Source organism: Vairimorpha necatrix, chromosome 3 (assembly GCF_036630325.1).
Source record: "Vairimorpha necatrix chromosome 3, complete sequence".
NCBI lineage: Eukaryota > Fungi > Microsporidia > Nosematidae > Vairimorpha > Vairimorpha necatrix.
This window is the reverse complement of record NC_088818.1, coordinates 1,122,806-1,141,939: the sequence shown is the minus strand read 5'-3', so window position 1 is coordinate 1,141,939 and position 19,134 is coordinate 1,122,806. Positions and strand designations below refer to the sequence as shown.

Here is a 19,134-nt window from a genome sequence, read left to right as displayed (position 1 = left end):
TGTAGGCTTTGTTCTAAGCTATATTAGAGGCCTTTTTATAGTTATTTGAAGTAAAATCGAAAGATCCTATGGATCATAGATTTTATACTTTCAACGTGCTTGACAGTGTATTTAGACAAATGGTTAAGATAGGCAATAAAATGCAGGTTTAATGACAAGACGGCGTGAGGAGCAATGTGTAAAATTCAGATGATTGTAGCGACCTTCTGTGTAAGTATTTTGATTTTCCTCCTCGGAGTATAGAAAATCATTTCCGTAAAGTAAATCCGCCGTTAATTGCTCTAGATGCAATTTATAGTATGGTTAATAATATTTGCTCTGAAGCCAAAGTACCATTGGAGATGGCGTGGCTTGCTGAATGGTAAGTTACATAAAGAAGGTTGTAATGGGTATAAACCTATAGCATCATTTGGATAAGGATCATACTTTAATCTTCATTGTCAATATGTAAGATTTTCTATATTCAACATACAAAGAAAAAAAATGTAGAGGCTTTCATTTGACATTTTAAAGTAAATTCAAACTAAAAAGTTTCCTATGGTTGGTGCTTTTTAAATCGAAAAAAAACACATAAAAAAACATAAATGATTATAATAAATCGATATCTTCCCTAATGACAAGAGATCGCGACCAATGCCAACACAATAATTCTGAACTTGACAATTAAAATCTTAATAACATAAAGAATTTGGAAATTGGTATGTTTATAACATGCTCTACTAATTTTAAACGTTTTCAAAAGCATTCGAACTGCATAATCTTTACTATAAGTAAAAGTTATAAATCTAAAAAGGTTTTGCACGACTTCTAAATTAACTTCATTAATAAATTTATTTGATTATTTTATAGAAAAAATAACTCATAAAACTTGCAGAGTGTAAGAATAGTCGCTTTTAACAAACTGGCTTGATAATATTTTACATTTACGTATATGCTACATTCTGACTAAACCTTGAGTATATTTCATATAATCGAATTAATTAGTCAAAAATTTACATCATTGCAAAAAATAGAAGGATATGTCTTTCATCTGTATATTTTGCACATATAATCAACGACCCAGCATTATAGGTTGCGGCGACTAACTGTCTCGCGCGCTTTTAGCCAGACTGTTACAGAATCTGCAAAATAGTGCTTATGGTATTCTGCAACAGCCTGGCTAAAGTTAGCTCGAAATATATTTTAATGCCAAACGGCGAAGGTTTTATATGACCATATATAGTTTAGTACATTTTTACATATATATAGTAGCATTAAAGCAAGATTAGGTCAATATTATATTCAAATGTGGTTATACTGCATTAAAAGGCTAAGTAAGCGCTTTAAATTATTTGAACGAATTGCATCATTCGGAAAAGTCCAACACATAAAATTTATATATTACAAACGATGTGGGCCAAAGGCCGCGGGTATTCATTTACAAATTCATTCAATGAACCACTAATCTTTAAGCTCCTCAATCCCCGTTAAACATTGTCCAAATTTATAAACTTTTAAATTATTATGTAATTACAGAAATGATAAGAAAAATAACTTTAATCTCTAGTTATTTTCTGAAATGAATTATTTTTAGCAAAGTTAAGCACAAAAATTATGTATCACCGCCAAGAATTAAACACCATTAAAATTTTTATACATTTAAATCATTTGTTATTGTTTATTGGGTGTTATTATAGAAAAAAACTTATTTTTTAGAAAAGCTTATACAATATAATTTTCTTAGGTCAAAGCTATGCTACAGTTTATATGTTGAGATTTGAAAAAGTCTGATTCTTTTATGTACTAACTTCATCTCTATTATGTCGATAATCACTTCCATTTCTTAGTTTGTCCGTGAATAAATTTCTCACTAGGTCTATATCTTATATCTAGGAATTATTTCTAAGTTTTAAGATTGTCATACACGTATACGGCGTTGGTCCCTTTTAACGCACTATATATGATAACTTTTTATCATCACTTGTACTTTGATATACAGTCAAAACATAATAAAAATTGCCATGTCGACGTTAAATCATGAACACGTTGTAAGCAAATTAGATCTTATTTATAATCGTCAACGTTATATATAAAAAATTATAACCAACCCTTTATAATTATTAGATGTAATGAGCAATATAAATATCTCTTGTCTAGATAATTACGTACATACTAAAACTTTTATTATCATTTTTATCTTCTACATTCTACTAAATCATCATGTAAATTTTCAGACGCTTCTTTAAAAACATATAAAAAACAATTTCTACCCAGAATCGATCGAATATAATTTATATTTTTATCGCATATTATTTTACTTTTTTATCATCATTAAATTCTTTTTCTAATAATTTTATTGAACATTAATTTATATATTTAGGTCTGTTATTTATGATATGAAATATTCTTTTTTTGTTTGAGCCTTTAAATATCTTCGTAATTCAGCATTTTTTTTTATACGTGCGGTATTATCATATATTCTATCGATAACATCTACTGACGCATCAAATAAATCATTTTCAAAGTCAATAATTGATAACTAATCCAGAAAACATTCCATATTAGATTTTAAGGCAAAAGACAAAAAATTGTCTAAGTCGGCCGTCAAAAAATATTTTTCGAGCTTTTAACTGCCATTTGCATCCTTTTCTTCTTATAATTTTTGACATTTTATATTTTTTTATCTTCCTTAGTATTTTTGTGTAATTTTGACAGAACATGTTGTTACTATTTTAAATTTCTTTTTTATCAAGTCCCAAAGTTGAATGATGTAATTTTCTGATAATAGATCTTCCTCGAGTTTATTTGAACTTTTTTACTTAGTCCTACAAATAGTGATATTATTGCACAGATTTCATCTAAAATTTTTTTCATATGTATTTTAAAGGCTTTAAAATAAAAATTCGCTAGCACCTTTATTGTTTTGAACATATAAAAGCCTGAATTGTTTTAATTTTTTAGATCAACTAGGTTAATCATGTCTTTTAATTTTTAAATATGATATCATCACTCATATCATTTTCATTAATATGTTTTTCTGCTTTAATTAAAAAACAATTTTAAACAAAAAAAATCGCCAACCACTAATTATCATTAAAGTTTCGTAAACTAATTTTTTGAGCAGATTCTTACCACTTTTACTTAGTTTTTTATTAGAAGCAAAAATATACAAAAATTATTCATCTATTGGATCATAGAGTGCAATCATAAGATTAAATATTTTATATAAGGCCGAACCAGGTCTATTAATAATTTTTTGATATAAACAATTCTAGTTTGTCGTTATCTCTTAACAAATAATATATCAACCTTACACCTCTAATATTTTTTAAAGTATTCATTGCATTAAAAAATTTTTGAAATTCGTTAAAACAATTATTTTCTGCACAATTCATTCAAATAGATCTTGCAAATATAAAAAGAAAGATTTGGTCCCTTTAATAAAACATATTTTATTAGATTCCATCAATATATTTAAGCACATATCTACGTCTCTTATTTCGATTGAATCAGGTGTAAAGTTATTGGTAGTGTATATTCTCTTATATAAAGACTATTAAAAATTATCATTAGATAACCTTAAAATTCTATAAATTTTTAGTATTTTAATTTCAGTTGAGTTATCCGAAATTACTTTTATGTCGTCAAATTGAAAAAAAAGGTATTTGATACATAGTTTAAATAAATATTTATTACTTTCTGACAATATAAAATATAATAAAATGTCTAGGAATGTGTAAACATTTTAAAGTCACTATAATAAACGCTACAACTTTATTTGAACTAATATTAAAAATATCATTTTTTTAAATATTTTTTAATACGGAATTTAACACACAGATATGATCATAATTAAGAATATATCAAATCTTTCTATCTTTATTGTTTTGTTTAATGCAGTCATCAACATCCCCAATTTAACAGAGTTGTCTAAATTAAAAAATAATTAGATTAGCTTTCTTCGTACTTTAAATCACATACTTATTGTTTGGTGGTTTTAATACATTATTAACGTTACATTCAATTTCACCTTGTGTTTTTTATCGATTTATATTTATAACGTATGCAAAAAATACAATATGTCTTATCACGTCTATTGCGAATTGATAATTTAACTTTTATCATATACTTATTCTCACCGTGTTCATGGAAAGGAATATTTACAAAAAAAAATTTTTTATCACGATAAATTGGTAAATACCTTTTATCCTCTATTGTCTGACAATCTTATCTTTAATCTCATCATAAATAAGGTTGCATCCTTGTGCCTCTAAAATTATGATAAAAATAAACATTTATATTCACAATGAATTAAAAAATTTACACATTAAGAATGTAAACAAAAAAACTTATTTAAGCCTAATGATACAAACGTCAATTATACTGTAATTCTGCAAATAAAACAACAATTAAGACTTTTCATGCTCATATTTTAAATTGAAATCGTTATCAAACTAAGCTTTAAAAGGTAATGCAATGTGTTTTAATTTTTAGTGTTCAAATTACTTGACTCATAGATTATATTGGCAATATAAAAACTTTATAACACTACAACTGAGATTTTTATTTTGACAGTTAGTTATACATCACAGGATCTAATCTCTGTAGTGTTAAATTAGAAAAATATCAATTGTATTTTACAAATGTATTATTTGTGGTTTGTTGTCATTACAAGTTATCAAAAACTTAGAAAATACATATGTTATCCTTTATGTCTAAAATATATTTCATAGCAATGCCTACCTATGGAACATTTGCAGCCTATAACAAGTACTTATTATATATACTAACTACAGCTGTCATATTCTGAGCTTTCTTGCAGAAACTAATCACCTGTCAAAATTACAGTGCAAACACCTGCCATTTTTATGGAAATTGCATTGTACTAATAATAAAATAGAATTATAGCACAATTGATTGCTAAAAACAAAAAATATTTTTTACCACTGTTTATATTAAAAAGTAAAACTTTAAACTCTAACCTACAAATTTATAAAATAGTTAGACGATATAAAATAATCAAGTTCATTTATTTAAATGCAGTGTCTTGATTTTTTAGTATTTTTATCAAATCATCATGTAATTTTTCGGACTCTTCATTAAATATTCTGATAATACATTTTTCTTGCAAAGTTGATCGAATATGGTTATAATTTTTTTCACATATTGTTTTTTTATTTGTAACATCTTCAAATTCATTTTCTAGCAATTTTATTAGTACTTCATGTAAATATTTTGTTTTATTTTTCTTTATGTTCTCCTTTATATAACATTTTATAGATGTGTTATATTCTTTTTTTGTTCGTACTAATAGATATCTTCTTATTTCTTCATTTGTATTTTTTAAAAGTAGGGAATTATTAAATATTTTATCAATCACATCTTTTGACTTGTCAATTAATTCTTTTTCAAAGCTTGAAATTGCAACATCATTAAAAAAACATTCCATATTAGTATACAAGGCGCTTTCAAGTATTTCTGGTAAATCTTTTGTCGTTAGGCAATCTTCTAGTATTTTTATAGCAATTTCCATTTCTTTTTTCTTTATATTTCTGATGTTTTCATGTTTTTTATCTTCCTTGTTATTTATCAACAATTTAGATCGAATAATTTCGTTATTAATTCTTATCTCATTTTTATCAAGCTTTAAATCTTCAATTATACAATTTTCCGTAAGTAAACCAGAATCATGTTTTAGATGAATATTTTCATCTAATCCTACGAATAAAGATGTTATTCCACAAATTTGATCTAAGAACTTATTTTTGTAAATTTTAAAATGATCAAAATAATGTAACACTAAAATTTCGATCATTTTAAATTAATCATGGCTCGATTCACTATTATTTTCTATTTTCAATAAGCTTATTATGTCTTTGAAAGTTCTAAATATAATATCTTCGCTAACATCATTTTCATTAATATATCTTTCTGTTTCAATTAATATACAAATTTGAATTAAGTAAAGTTTCGGTCCAGGAATAGCAGATAAATGTTCATAAAAAAATTTACTTAAATCAACATAATGACTTTCACATAACCCATCTGTTGTTGGCATAAAATTTAGCAAATCTTTACATATCGAATCATTAATAAAAAATAAAAATTTAAATAATATATTTAAACCTGATCCTTTTTGATTAATAATTTTTTCTATTAGGAATAATATCTTATTATTGTCTTTCAACAAATTAAAAATCAATATAACTCCTTTAATGTTTTTCGAATTATTCATTGCATCGAAAACCTTTAGGATTTCGATTAATTCTAATTGACATTCCCTTTCTATGCAATTATAACTTGCTTTATTTCGTACATAATAAACATATTTTTTATCATCTTCTTTAAAAATTATTTTGTCTGAATATATCTCCAAATTTAAGGCATGACCTTCACCTAGAATTTCAATAGAATTAGCTGTACAAGTTATTGGTAATGTATATTCTTTTATATAAAAACTGTTGAAATTATCGCAAGACAATTTACTCAATTCAATAATCTTTTTAAGAATTAGAATGTCAACATAATTTTTTGATTTTATTTTTATTGCTGCAAGATCAAAAAGATCTTCAATACAAAATTCAAATAAAACGTGCTTATTGTCTATTTTCAAATAAAATCTAATTGTGTGTTCGAGTAATGTTACATACTTTAAAATCACATCGATAGATGATTCGGGCTTAAATAAAGTCAAATTAAAGATCTCATATCTATGAATAACTTTTTCTAGCATGGAATTTATCATACAAATATTTTCATAATATATTTCATACCCATCTTTTCTCAAATCATTTCTTTGTTTAATGTAGTCAATAACATTTTTAATAGTAAAAGAATTGTCCAAATTAATTAGTGTGTTCAATTCACTTTCTTCGTAACTTAATATTATTGGATTATTCGATGGATAATTAAGTAAAAAAATACATATATCTTCAATTTCATCTATAATGTCATTTATTAGTTTATTTTTACAGTCAATATGTAGATCGTGATAAGTATATTCATCTTTATTCCATATCGACAATCTAACTTTTATCATACATTTTTTCTCTTCGTGTTTATAATTAAAGATATGTACAAAATTGTAATTTAAAGTAGGATCAGTAGATATATAATCTTTATTTTCTATAACTTCCAAAAGTTTATCTTTGATTTTATTATAGGCAAGTTTATTACCTTGTACTGCTAAAATCCCCCAAAAAAAATTACTGATATTCATATTGGGCTAAAAAATTTACACAACAAAACAATAATTAAGTTACTTTTTTTAGACGCTACGATAAAATTAAAAATTCGAACCTAATTAAAAATAAAATTTCAATACTTATGACTTTACAGGAATTTTATATATATTTAGGTGAATTGCGTTCTTTTATTAAATTTAACTCAGATGACAGTAAAATCTCGGCAAAAAGCTTACAGAAAACAACATGTGTAAAAAAAATTTCGCTACTATTATATTCACATATATCACTGGGGCTTCGTTTGATTGTTACTTTTATTATCACAGAAACAAAATTTCGTAATATTAAGAACCATATCAAATGTTTTATGATTACTATGAAGTATAGCTGTATACTAACATAAATCGCCAGTAAATTGTTTAAAATACAATCAATTTTGATTATTGTCTGATAAATGCCTTAATGTTAAGATCTACTTATAGATTTGTAGAAGTTTTCGCGTGTAATGACTTTCAATCCATTATACATTGGTTTTCAACTGTAGCTTTAATGTATATGCAATATAAACAGTCAAAATTTACAATAAAACTTACTAAAAAAATATAGACATGAGAATTGCATTGCTATATTTATCTTATACTAATAATTTTGCATGATTCAACTACCCAGTAATTTGAAAATAAAATTTATCGATGTATATACTAATTATTTTGTAAAAATCCTGCTTTATATTTATAAAAGTCAATAAACTACAAAATTAAACTAAGCTAATATATTTATTTTATAGAGTTCATTTTTGCTTCTCCTTATTTTCCAATCTTAAAAGCAATTCTTCGTGTAATTTTTTTGATTCAAAATCCATGACTCTTATAAGCATTTTAACCCCAAAATTGATTGAATATAGTTTAAAATTTTCCACATATTTTAGATCTTTATCATCATCAAATTAATTTTCTAACAATTTATTAACACTTCTTGAGTATATTTTGTTTTATTATTCTTTAGGTTCTCCTTAATATAACATTTTATTGATGTGTTATATTCTTTTTTTGTTCAAACTAATAAATAACTTCTTATTTCTTCGTTTCTTTTTCTAAAATTACAGGATTTTTTGATATTTGATCAATCACATCTGTTGACTTGTCAATTAATTTTTTTTCGGGCTTATAATTAGAACATTATTCAAAAAACATTCCATATTAGTATACAAGGCTGTTTCTAGTATTTCTAGCAAATCTTTCATCGAAAGGCAATCTTCTAATATTTTTTTCGCCATTCCCATCTCTTTTTTCTTTATATCTCTGATGTAATCATGTTTTTTATCTTCCTTGTTATTTTTCAACAATTTAGATCAAAAAATTTCATTATTAATTTTTATCAAGCTTTAAATCTTCGATTATACAATTTTCCGTAAGTAGACCATTTTCATGTTTTAAAGTAATGCTTTCATCCAATCCTACGAATAAAGATGTTGTTCCACAAATTTTATCTAAGAACTTATTTTTGTAAATTTTAAAATAATCAAAATAATGTAGCATTAAAATTTTAATCATTTTAAATAAATCATAGCTCAATTCGCTATATTTTCCATAAACTAATTATGTCTTTAAAATTTTTAAATATAGTATCTTCGCACATCTTCTATTAATATATATTTCTGTTTCAATTAATATACAAATTTAAATTTAGTAAAGTTTTGAACCATGCATAGATAATAAATGTTTAAGAAAAGATTGTTTAATCAAAATCAATACTTCCCCCTACTCCGCCTGTTGCTCCCAAAAATTTTGGCCTGTCTTCTTTATTGAATCATCTATAAGATACAAAAATCTAGATATTATGTTTAAGGCCGATTCTGGTTTATTTACAATTCTCGCTATAAGAAAATCTAGTTTGTTTTTATACTGCAACAAATATTAAAAAAACCTAACTCCTCTTATGTTTTTTGCATTATTCATGTGCAGAGAAGACTTTTAAGATTTTTAAAAAATACTAAATACTTTCTATGTCTGTAGTATTGTCGCTTGTTTTGTTTCGTAAATAATGAAAACATTATCCACTATATAACTTAAATCTTATTTTGTCTGAATGTATTTACAATTTTTAGTGCAGATCTTCATATATTATTTCAGCAAAATTAGTAGATAAAGAAATAAAATGTATATTCTTAAATGTAAAGATTGTAAAGTTATCTTTTGATAATTTACTCAACACGACAATCTTATTTAGAATTTCAGCATCCACTAGATCATCGGTGAGAATTTCTATTTCGGCAATATTAAGAAGATCCTCAATACACGAATTAGATAAATTATAATTATTTTCTGTTTAATTGAAAATCAAATAGAAATTCAAGGTATTTCTATGTATTTAACATCTATCTCGATGAAAGATTCAGTTCTATCAGACAAATATTAAAGACCTGATTTTTTAAAAAATTTTCTTTTTGAAAAATTTAGTTAAGCATGAATTATCATAATATAATCCACATCCATATCGTAGATCGATATTAATTTACTTACATTGTCATTAACGTTTCTCAAAGTAATAAACTCCTTCCAATTAATAAATATATGTAGTTCACTTTCGTCATACATAAATATTATTGGATTGGGAGGTGGAAGATTTAGTGAAATTTTTACAATGTCTTCGATTTCGTCTACTATGCCATTAATTGATTAATCTTTGCAATCAATAAAAAAATTTAAGGCGCTTATATCCATTTCGATCCCACATCGATGGCCTAATTTTAATCATTCCTTTTCTCTCATGGTGTTTATAATTTATTATATGTACCAAAAGTGTATTTTTTAATTAGATCAAATAATGTATATCTTTAGTTTCTGTAGTTTTCATTTTCTTATCTTTAATGTTATTGTACGCGCGATAATTCCTTGAACTAATAAACTATTTCAAAAAAATGGTTGATATTTAAAATGGGTTAAAAATTTTCCATATCAAAACAATAAACAAAAAAATATGCCAAATCTGATGATCTTTTCTAATGAAAAAGGCGAGAATATTTTCACTTATGTCTTAATTCAATGTTTCATTTCGTTACATCACATCAAATAAAAAAATCTTAATGAATTGCGTCAATCATTTTTATTTAAGTGTATTATTTAATTAATTGCTACATTGAATTGAAATGTTTGAACGCGCTAAAAATTCTTGTACCGTAACTGTGTTTATTTTTCAAGATTACTAGTTTTACTTTTCAGATTCTAGAGCTTTTCGTGTGACAACAGAATAAAATTATGTTTGAATGCTGTGTGAAATGTTAATTTTTCATATTGAAAAATTTGCTACCTATTTTTTTGTAAAATATAAATCATACTTCTTAGTAGTTAAAAAATATACACTTCGTATAGTCGTCTGTAGAAACTAAAAATATTTTCGTATTCTTAGAATGAAGTTCTATTTACAGCGATTATATTGTTCCTTGCACCGAAAATAAAAATTTTACTTATAGGCTTTTTGAATACGCTTACAATAAGTTTTACGAGCTAAATTCATTTGAAGATTTATGTTTAATGTTATTCTAAAATACTAATTTACTATGTTGAAATCGCAACTTGCGACTTACGTGGGTTGAAAAACTATGTAACCTCCGACTTATGCGTTTATAGGTTGTTAAAACTTACGATTTCCATAGAAAGAAGGTCTAATCGCGATTTAGTAGAATAGCAATTTCTTAAACAATATTCTTAGATATTTTCAACTTTCTACATTTGATTTCAACAAAGAGCATATAGATATGAACAAGAATTAATGTAAAAATACAGTTTCCTTTGTTTTTTTTTTCTTGGCTTTATGCAATATTTTATTGTATAAATATGCTAAATATTGATTTAAAAATTAATATTTCGTTTGATCTTGTAGGCGACGCGTTTAGGTTATGATTTCAATGGTCAAAATCGATCGTGTTTCAACTCGCTGTTCTAGACAATCTCTTTGTAAATAACTTTTTCAATGTTTTGACAAAAGCTTAATATAACCTGTGGCTTGACATGATTAAATTCTCAAGGAGCATTTTTAAGTATTTTTTGTTTAATATAGATTTGTTTCGGTTGCTTAATGTTTTTTAAATAATTATTATTTATTATCTATTTTTGATATTGAAATAACATAAACAAAAAAAAATTATAATTGAGCGTGCTAAAACTTTTCGTTACGTTTTTATTCATAACGAATTCGTTTGATAAAAAATCTTTTTTATCAAAATGTATCGTGTCTTATTAAAGTTTAAAAACTTAATTTACAGGGGTTAATTATCTATAACGCGAAACAGTTAGCTTTCTGTGCAATTTTTAATATTTATAAGCTTTTTGATCTAAAGTATATTGAATTTTATTAATAAAAAAAGATATTGTGTACATAAATATGCTAACTATGTATTTTAACAGATAGACATATAAGATAATCATATTGTAAGTACAAAATTTGGCTCGTCTTAGTTGAATATCGCGTATGCATATACAAATGGAGAGGATATAGTCGATAGTGGGATGGCAGAACTTTGCGCATTTTTTTTTAATTTTTTTAACTTTAAATATTATCTTTGCACAAATTCTTATACTTTTTTTTATATTTATATTATATATTATTTCTATCTGTAATGCTTATGTGTCTTTTTTAACAATAAGATTGAGAAACCTCATTGCAATTCTGAAATAGAAAACTTTAATTACCAAACTTTTAAAACTAATTGCACTTAGCAAAAATATACAGATATTGTGCGATAAAATTTATCCTTTTGTTTGGATTGGCACGATACAATTCATGATACATGCCTGGTATTATAAATGTCTAGATCTTGAAATTATAGTGAAATCAAACAAATTCATTTTAGTTTTATACAAGATAAGTACTTTGAGATTTTTATATAATAAAGACAGTTGTTTATTGATTGTAATTCTCATAAATAAGTGCTCTAATCTACCTTAAATCAATATACCTTGTCGCTCACGAAAAAAAAAATCAATATTAAATTGTAGCAAAGACAATAAATTATAAGGCGAGAAGTTATTCATTTTTAGTTAATATTTTCTAAAGAAAATAAAAAATGAAACTGCTGGCGATATGATTCAATGCTTATAGATGTTGTGAAAAAGCTAAGTTCTATCAAGAAAGCACCAATACAAGAATGAAATATATTAGATTAAATTACTTATTCAACAAAAATTTTTTAGTAAAGTTATATGTTAAGTTCAATGACGCTTATATTATTAGTTGTGTCTCGAGTTATGAACAAGGCTAGAAATTATAGAATGACGTGCGTTTGGGTGTTTGACTGCATTTGTAATTTTTATTTGGAGAGCTTTATAAGACATTACAATAAGACTGTACTATCTAATGTATTTATCAGTTGTATCCTAGCTTTATAGGCCAAATGTTTATAGTCAACAAAGCACATTTTACACAGTGTATATTGCGACTATAAGTTAATCAAAATCTAGTCTGCAAACTTTTTACAATCGACACCCATTATTGACTTATACTACATAATTTGAACTAAAACCATGACAAACGAAGCTTATATAATATGCATAAATAAATTTCATAAAGGGTGTTTTTTAATTAAAATTCTAGAGACTGCTCAAAATCTAAAGAAAAATACGAAAAATATGTGTGTTATAATAATATATCTCAAGTCAACCGCAATTAAGTATTTTTCGATATATATTAATCCCTAAAAATATAAACTTATTAATTTTTGAATTAATGGAGCTAAATATATGCGAATCTTAATAAATAATGTTGGATATGGTTCAATTTTGTAAAAAAGTGATCCAGTTTTTTTTTCGTTATATTGTATGCTATCCTAGATTGTTATATAATTAATTTATCTAACTTAAATAGAAAACAAATAGAGTTTAAAGCGCCACAAAGAGCTTATATACATTATAATTATGTACAGTTTTTCTCTAATTATGAAAATGAATTTTGGTCATTATTACATAGAAGTAAAATAAAAAAACTAGATTTTTTAAAATTTATAATAATTTTTTTACAATTCATTTAATAAATTTTTCATATTTGAATATTTCACCAATGAATAATAAGCTGCTCCATAAAATGTCAGTCCTTCTTTATACACTACTTTAATATCAGCGTCAATATTAAAGATTTCTTTAGCATATTGATTTAACATTTCAATAAATGTCTCTCTTTCGCTAGTCTCACTGTATCCCGATCCATTTAAAAGTATTGTTATCTGATCAGATTCAATATTAGCCGCTACCGCACATACTAATGCGATTATAAGTTGCCTAGATCTATTAATTAGACCTTTTACTATTTTTTTATAAACATCTTCATCATCTCTTGACATTATATTTGCTATACTATTTCCTTGTACACAAAATAAATCCAGTTTTCTAGTACTTATAATTTTATTAAGTATTCCACATTTATACCCATTCCCTATCAAGACATCAAGGTAGTTATAATTAGTCTTAATACCTTTTATGAATTCTTCTTCTTCCACTATCAATTTAATATTCTCTGGTTTAAAAGCTCCCCATTCTGTATTATAAACATATTTTTTATTATTGTTTTTAATTGTAAATGCGCCATTAGTCCCTGTTCCCAAAATAACTCCCACTGCTTCGCCTTCTACGATGACTTTTGAAGATAAAAATGTTGCGACCGAGTCATTTAAAACGCTCAAGACTAAAAATTTTTCTTTTTTATCGAAAATATTTTTAAAATTTTGATTTTTCGTTATTTTATTAGTTATCGCATTATTCAGACTTGTTTGTAGATCTGATTTTAATATTTCTTTATTTTCAAAACACCAGTGTTTTGATAATATGCTCGGTCTGGCGATTTTATCATCTTTGTATTCGATAGGATAAGAAAAAATCAAGCTCGCGAAATCAGGCACAATTTCTTCTTTTGACATGTAATTGAGGTATTGTTCTGCTACCCAATTGTACCAACCCATGACTATACCTTTTTTCATAGGCGGGAAAGGGAAACTCATTACTGAAGAAATTTCCAGATCAAATTTTTCTTCATTTTTTTTAATTTTTACCATAGCTATTTTAAAATAACTTCCGCCCACGTCTAAGACTGCCACTGAATGCTCTCTTGATATTATTTGATCATTCAAATGAATATCTTCCACGAGTGTATTTTTAATATTGGGCAAATTTGACATATTAGAAATGTTATGACTTAGAGTATTTTTATATTGGTTAAATACACTTTCTAGATCTTCTCTAGAATATTCTGCGATAGTATAGTCTGGTTCAGAAGACAGAGTCATTTTAATTTTTGATATAAAAAATATTAAAAATGAGTTCATACCCCTTTACCCGAAAAATCAATATAAATTAATTGGAGGGAAAATGATATTTTAATGTGATTTGTGCTTGAAAAAAAGTTCACTAATGATTTTTTATGTTTTAGTCCTTATATAGTATGAATTTTTTTAGATTTGTTTTTATTCCGAATATAAACAATGACGTCACATGTCAATTTTGGCAGAGTTATAAAAAATATAATTGTGTATAAAATTAAATCAAATTATGTGTTACATTTTTTATACAACCATATAAAAAATCCTTAGATGAAAAAGTAAACGTTTCTATATTCAATTTACAAATTCCTACAATCTGGATTGAACCTAGAAATAGAAGAGATTTGACATGTTTATATTCTAAAATGAGCTATAATTTTGTTTTAGAATCCAGGTTTTTAAAACTTAGATTTGTTAAATATTACAAGGCATATTCATCTATTAAAATTGATAAAATTTTTTAACAATTAATGTAAATTTTTTTTAATATAACTTTATGGTAGTTTATTTTCTCCATCCCAATATAATTCTACTCCTCCTGTGCCTAATCCTATAGGTTTCCCAAGTATAATCGACTCGCTTACTCCTCGCACATCTTCAGATTTATTTCGTATGGCAGCGTCGAACAGATGATCACTGGTCTGCTCAAATGAGGCCAGCATCAAAGTGCTACAAGACATTTTCGATATACCAAATCTAGTAATTCCTAGCACTTCCCCTTTGTAAGTCATTGTGTCGGCCAAGAGCATGACATGCCTCGGGTCGATTTTTATTCCATGTTTCCCTACCACATACTCTATTTCACTAATAATATGAGCTCTAGCCGCCTCGATTCCCAAAACTTCTTGTATTTCTAAAATGGCATTACTGGTGGTGTTCTTGTAATCTACCCCTTTGGTCCCTAAAATGGTCTGTAAACCATGGCCTTCGACAATACACTTGTATATTCCCTTGTCATTGTGCAATAAAACTTTATTCACTGATGACAATCCATTTATTTTCGTATTCATGATCTTCTTCTTAATCTTCTGAATATTATACAAGGCCTGGTTTATACCATTTTTAAATATTATTCTTAATTTATTATCGTCTATTATTGATATTTGCTCATTAATATTTAAACTCTGTTTTATTGATTTAGTATCTACTTGTAACCTTAATTTATTAATTAAATTAATATCAAATTCAAAATCCACAAATATATCGTTTTTACTAACAGACTCTGTTACTTTACTACAAATATCTCGTACTAAAACTTTGAGAAGTCTGCCTTTAACTAATTGCGCATTCAATAAGTCATTCTTACTTAATGATACATTTATAATTGGCGTATTAATATTAGACACAGCATTAATAATTTCTATAAGACGAGGTACTCCTAGTGTAATATTCATACTGGCAACACCAGCGAAATGAAAAGTTTTAAGAGTCATTTGTGTCCCCGGTTCACCGATACTTTGTCCTGCTATGGCGCCTACTGCTGTACCTGGTTCTATTACACTATTCTTAATTTTATTTTTTAATTTATTAAAAAATAAATTAAAAAACTGACAAGTAGACAAAATTTTTATAAATTTGTAACCATTGAAAATTACAGAATTAATTTTTGATAATAAAAAATCCGAGATTTTTTTATAAAAATCATCATTTAAAATATTTAGACAATAATTTCTAATAAAAGGGTCTTTTTTCATCGAGTCAAATTTTTCATAAATAATTTTGACAATTTTATCTTCTGTTAAATTATTTTTATGATCAAATTCCAGGGTCTTGTTTTTATTGCAAATTAAGATTTTCTTATAAGAATCTTGTTCTGTTAATTTATCATTATATTCATTGTCTATTGATTTATCATTTAGAAGATTCGGCGAAAAGGCCGTCAATTTCGTCTCTACGGAAATAAAAACCTTTTCTAAATCTATAAAATCATCACATTCCATTACTAGTGGATCAATACCATCTTCGCCATATTTGTACTGTATAATCTCATTAAAAGAAGATCTTACACTGTAATCATATTTAACATTTAAATCTTCCAGAGCTTTCATAAGTCTCCTCTGTGTGTACCCAGTCTCTGCCGTCTTGACGGCCGTGTCGACCAAACCTTCCCGCCCGCTTACAGCGTGGAAAAAGAATTCGGCTGGTTTCATCCCCGTGTAAAAAGAGTTTTCCACGAATCCTTTGGATTCTGGCGTCATACTAAATTTATCAAAATGTGGCAGAGTTCTGTCCAACATTCCATTGGGAATTCGTTTCCCACTTATAATTTGCTGACCTACACAAGCTATCATTTGTGACACATTGATTTTACTGCCTTTACTTCCACAAGCTTGCATTATAATCGGCGAATTGTAGGTACTTAGTTCTTTAATACAAATCGACCCGCATTCTTCTCTAATTTGATTTAATGTACTAGAAATCTCCATTTCTGATTCTTCTTTATTTATTTCGCTTATATTTTTAATAATTTCTTTACATTTTTTATAGCCTTCGTCTACTACTTCAGTTTTTTTAATTTGTAAATTTTTTCCCGGTAAAACATCGACGAGGCCGATGCTAAACCCCACTTCGCCTAGATAACGAGAGGCCACTCTCGTTATGTTGTACATCATCTGTGCCGATGAATGTTTTTCTATGGTCATTAATAAATATAAAATGCTATTTTTTTTAGATTCGCCTCCTATGATGTTTTTATCAATACGACCGAATAAATACTTGCCTTCTCGTACTACAAAGAAGGAATCAGTGTGGTCCCACTTACTAAAAGATCTATTCTTAGCATTTAGTGTAATTTCTTTAATTAATCTTTTATCTTCTAAAGAATCATGAATCATAGCTTCTACGAGTTGTTTACCAGTGAACAATTCCACAGGCTTGACAATAACAGGCGAAATTTCAATTCTTGACCTACAAAAATGAGCAAGAAGTTGGCCAAATTTTTTACGATCAAAAAAAGTGTCTTTCGAAGTTATCAAATACAAAGCTGTAATAAAATCTTGTGTAGCAGCTATCAATGGTTCTCCATGTCTAGCCGTCACAATATTTTCTTTAACACCCATTAATTCAATACACTCAGCGATAGCTTCTAATGTTTGCGGCACATGGATGTTCATTTCGTCCCCGTCAAAATCCGCGTTATACGGCGAGCAGACGCACTCGTTAAACCTCAAAGTTTTATTTTTATGAATGTTGACATAATGCGCCATGATGCTCATTCTATGTAAAGAAGGTTGTCTATTAAAAAGCACTACGTCATTATTGGTGAGATGTCTTTCTACAATGTCGCCTTCTAATAATTCATCTTCTTTACCACCGTAAAGTAAAAATTTTTTACATTTGTTATTAATTATATAATTGGCACCAGGATAAATTAATGGACCATTTTTTATTAATTTTTGTAATTTTTCTTTATTGAATTTGGTTACTTTTTCTGGTATAGTCAAAATTTTCGCCATGTATTCTGGGACATCAACTTGGTCGATAGTGAGATTTGGATTTGGAGAAATGACTGTTCTACCACTAAAATCCACTCTTTTTCCACTTAAATTGCATCTAAACCGCCCACTTTTCCCTTTCAATCTTTGGACCAACCCTTTAATAGGTTGGGACTGGACATTAACTTGTGGTAGATCAGAATTGATCATTAGAGCACATTGTAATTGAAGCAAATCCCAGTCATCATTGATGATATTCACAGGATTTCCTTTTTCAATACTTTCTTTTAGTACAAAATTCGTATGTATAATTTCTGATATTTTTATAGTCAAATCGTCTTCATTTGTGCTGTCCCGTTCCGCCATCCCCACGCTCGGCCTAATACAAGCGGGCGGCACAATGACATTTTGAATTATAAATTTCTCTGGGTTGTCTTCAAGGCCGAGATATTCATAATCTTCTGGTTTTATCATAGAAAAAATATTTAAAGCAACAAGCGGGTTTATATCTTCGATTTTCTTACTAAAATTTTTTTTATCTTTCCTTCCGTTATTTTTTTCTATCTCATGTAATATTTTAAATCCTGTTCCTTTTTTTATAGTACCGTTCACTGTTTGACATTCTAAACACAGTGTTGTTTTTTTACATTCAACATTAATTTTCCGTAATAATAAAATCTGATCATTTTTATTTTTTATTTCCCGTAATAAATTTTTATAAAAATTTTTCTTTTTTTCTGATAATAAAATTTTTCCGCAATTTTTACAGACACAAGATAAAATAAAAAGAGTTTGTTTTATTAGACCAATATGGTAAACAGGAAGAATAAGTTTAATGTTTCCGAAGTGACCTAGACAATTTACGATATTTTCGTTACATGTTAGACATTTGTCTTTTTTGTTACTGACACCCAGTCTTCTGTCCAGAGGCCCGTCAGACATAGGCGATTTTGTTATTACGTCGTATAAATCTTTAGAGGTTAGAGAATGGACTGATAATTTTTCAATTTCTTGACTTGACAACAAGCCGAAAGAGATTTTATTTATTTTATTTTTTATCAGATTTGTGTCTCTGTTCATGGGCAAGAAAAAATAAGAAAAAAAGATTTAGATAAATTTGCAGTAGAATTATTTACTAGAAAAAATGAATCATCTAGCTCAAAGTATAATAGATTATATATTAAGAAATCAAATATATAATATAAAGAAGCATATGATTGATCATTAAATT

At 26.6% G+C, this 19,134-nt stretch overlaps 3 protein-coding genes across 3 annotated transcripts; all 3 read right to left on the bottom strand.

Moving 5' to 3' along the window:
* Positions 1-5,008: 5,008 nt before the first annotated feature.
* Positions 5,009-7,198, bottom strand: VNE69_03291 (putative ribosome hibernation promotion factor; the record flags this gene model as incomplete). The annotated part of the gene is made up of 2 exons (XM_065473153.1): positions 5,009-5,730; positions 5,821-7,198. 2 exons carry the CDS (start codon positions 7,196-7,198, stop codon positions 5,009-5,011), a joined length of 2,100 nt encoding a protein of 699 aa, XP_065329225.1.
* Positions 7,199-13,173: 5,975 nt separating this feature from the next.
* On the bottom strand, positions 13,174-14,475 carry VNE69_03290 (hexokinase; the record flags this gene model as incomplete). Its single annotated transcript, XM_065473152.1, has 1 exon — positions 13,174-14,475. One exon carries the CDS (start codon positions 14,473-14,475, stop codon positions 13,174-13,176), a length of 1,302 nt encoding a protein of 433 aa, XP_065329224.1.
* Positions 14,476-14,963: 488 nt separating this feature from the next.
* On the bottom strand, positions 14,964-18,983 carry VNE69_03289 (DNA-directed RNA polymerase III subunit RPC1; the record flags this gene model as incomplete). The annotated part of the gene is made up of 1 exon (XM_065473151.1): positions 14,964-18,983. One exon carries the CDS (start codon positions 18,981-18,983, stop codon positions 14,964-14,966), a length of 4,020 nt encoding a protein of 1,339 aa, XP_065329223.1.
* Positions 18,984-19,134: the final 151 nt, after the last annotated feature.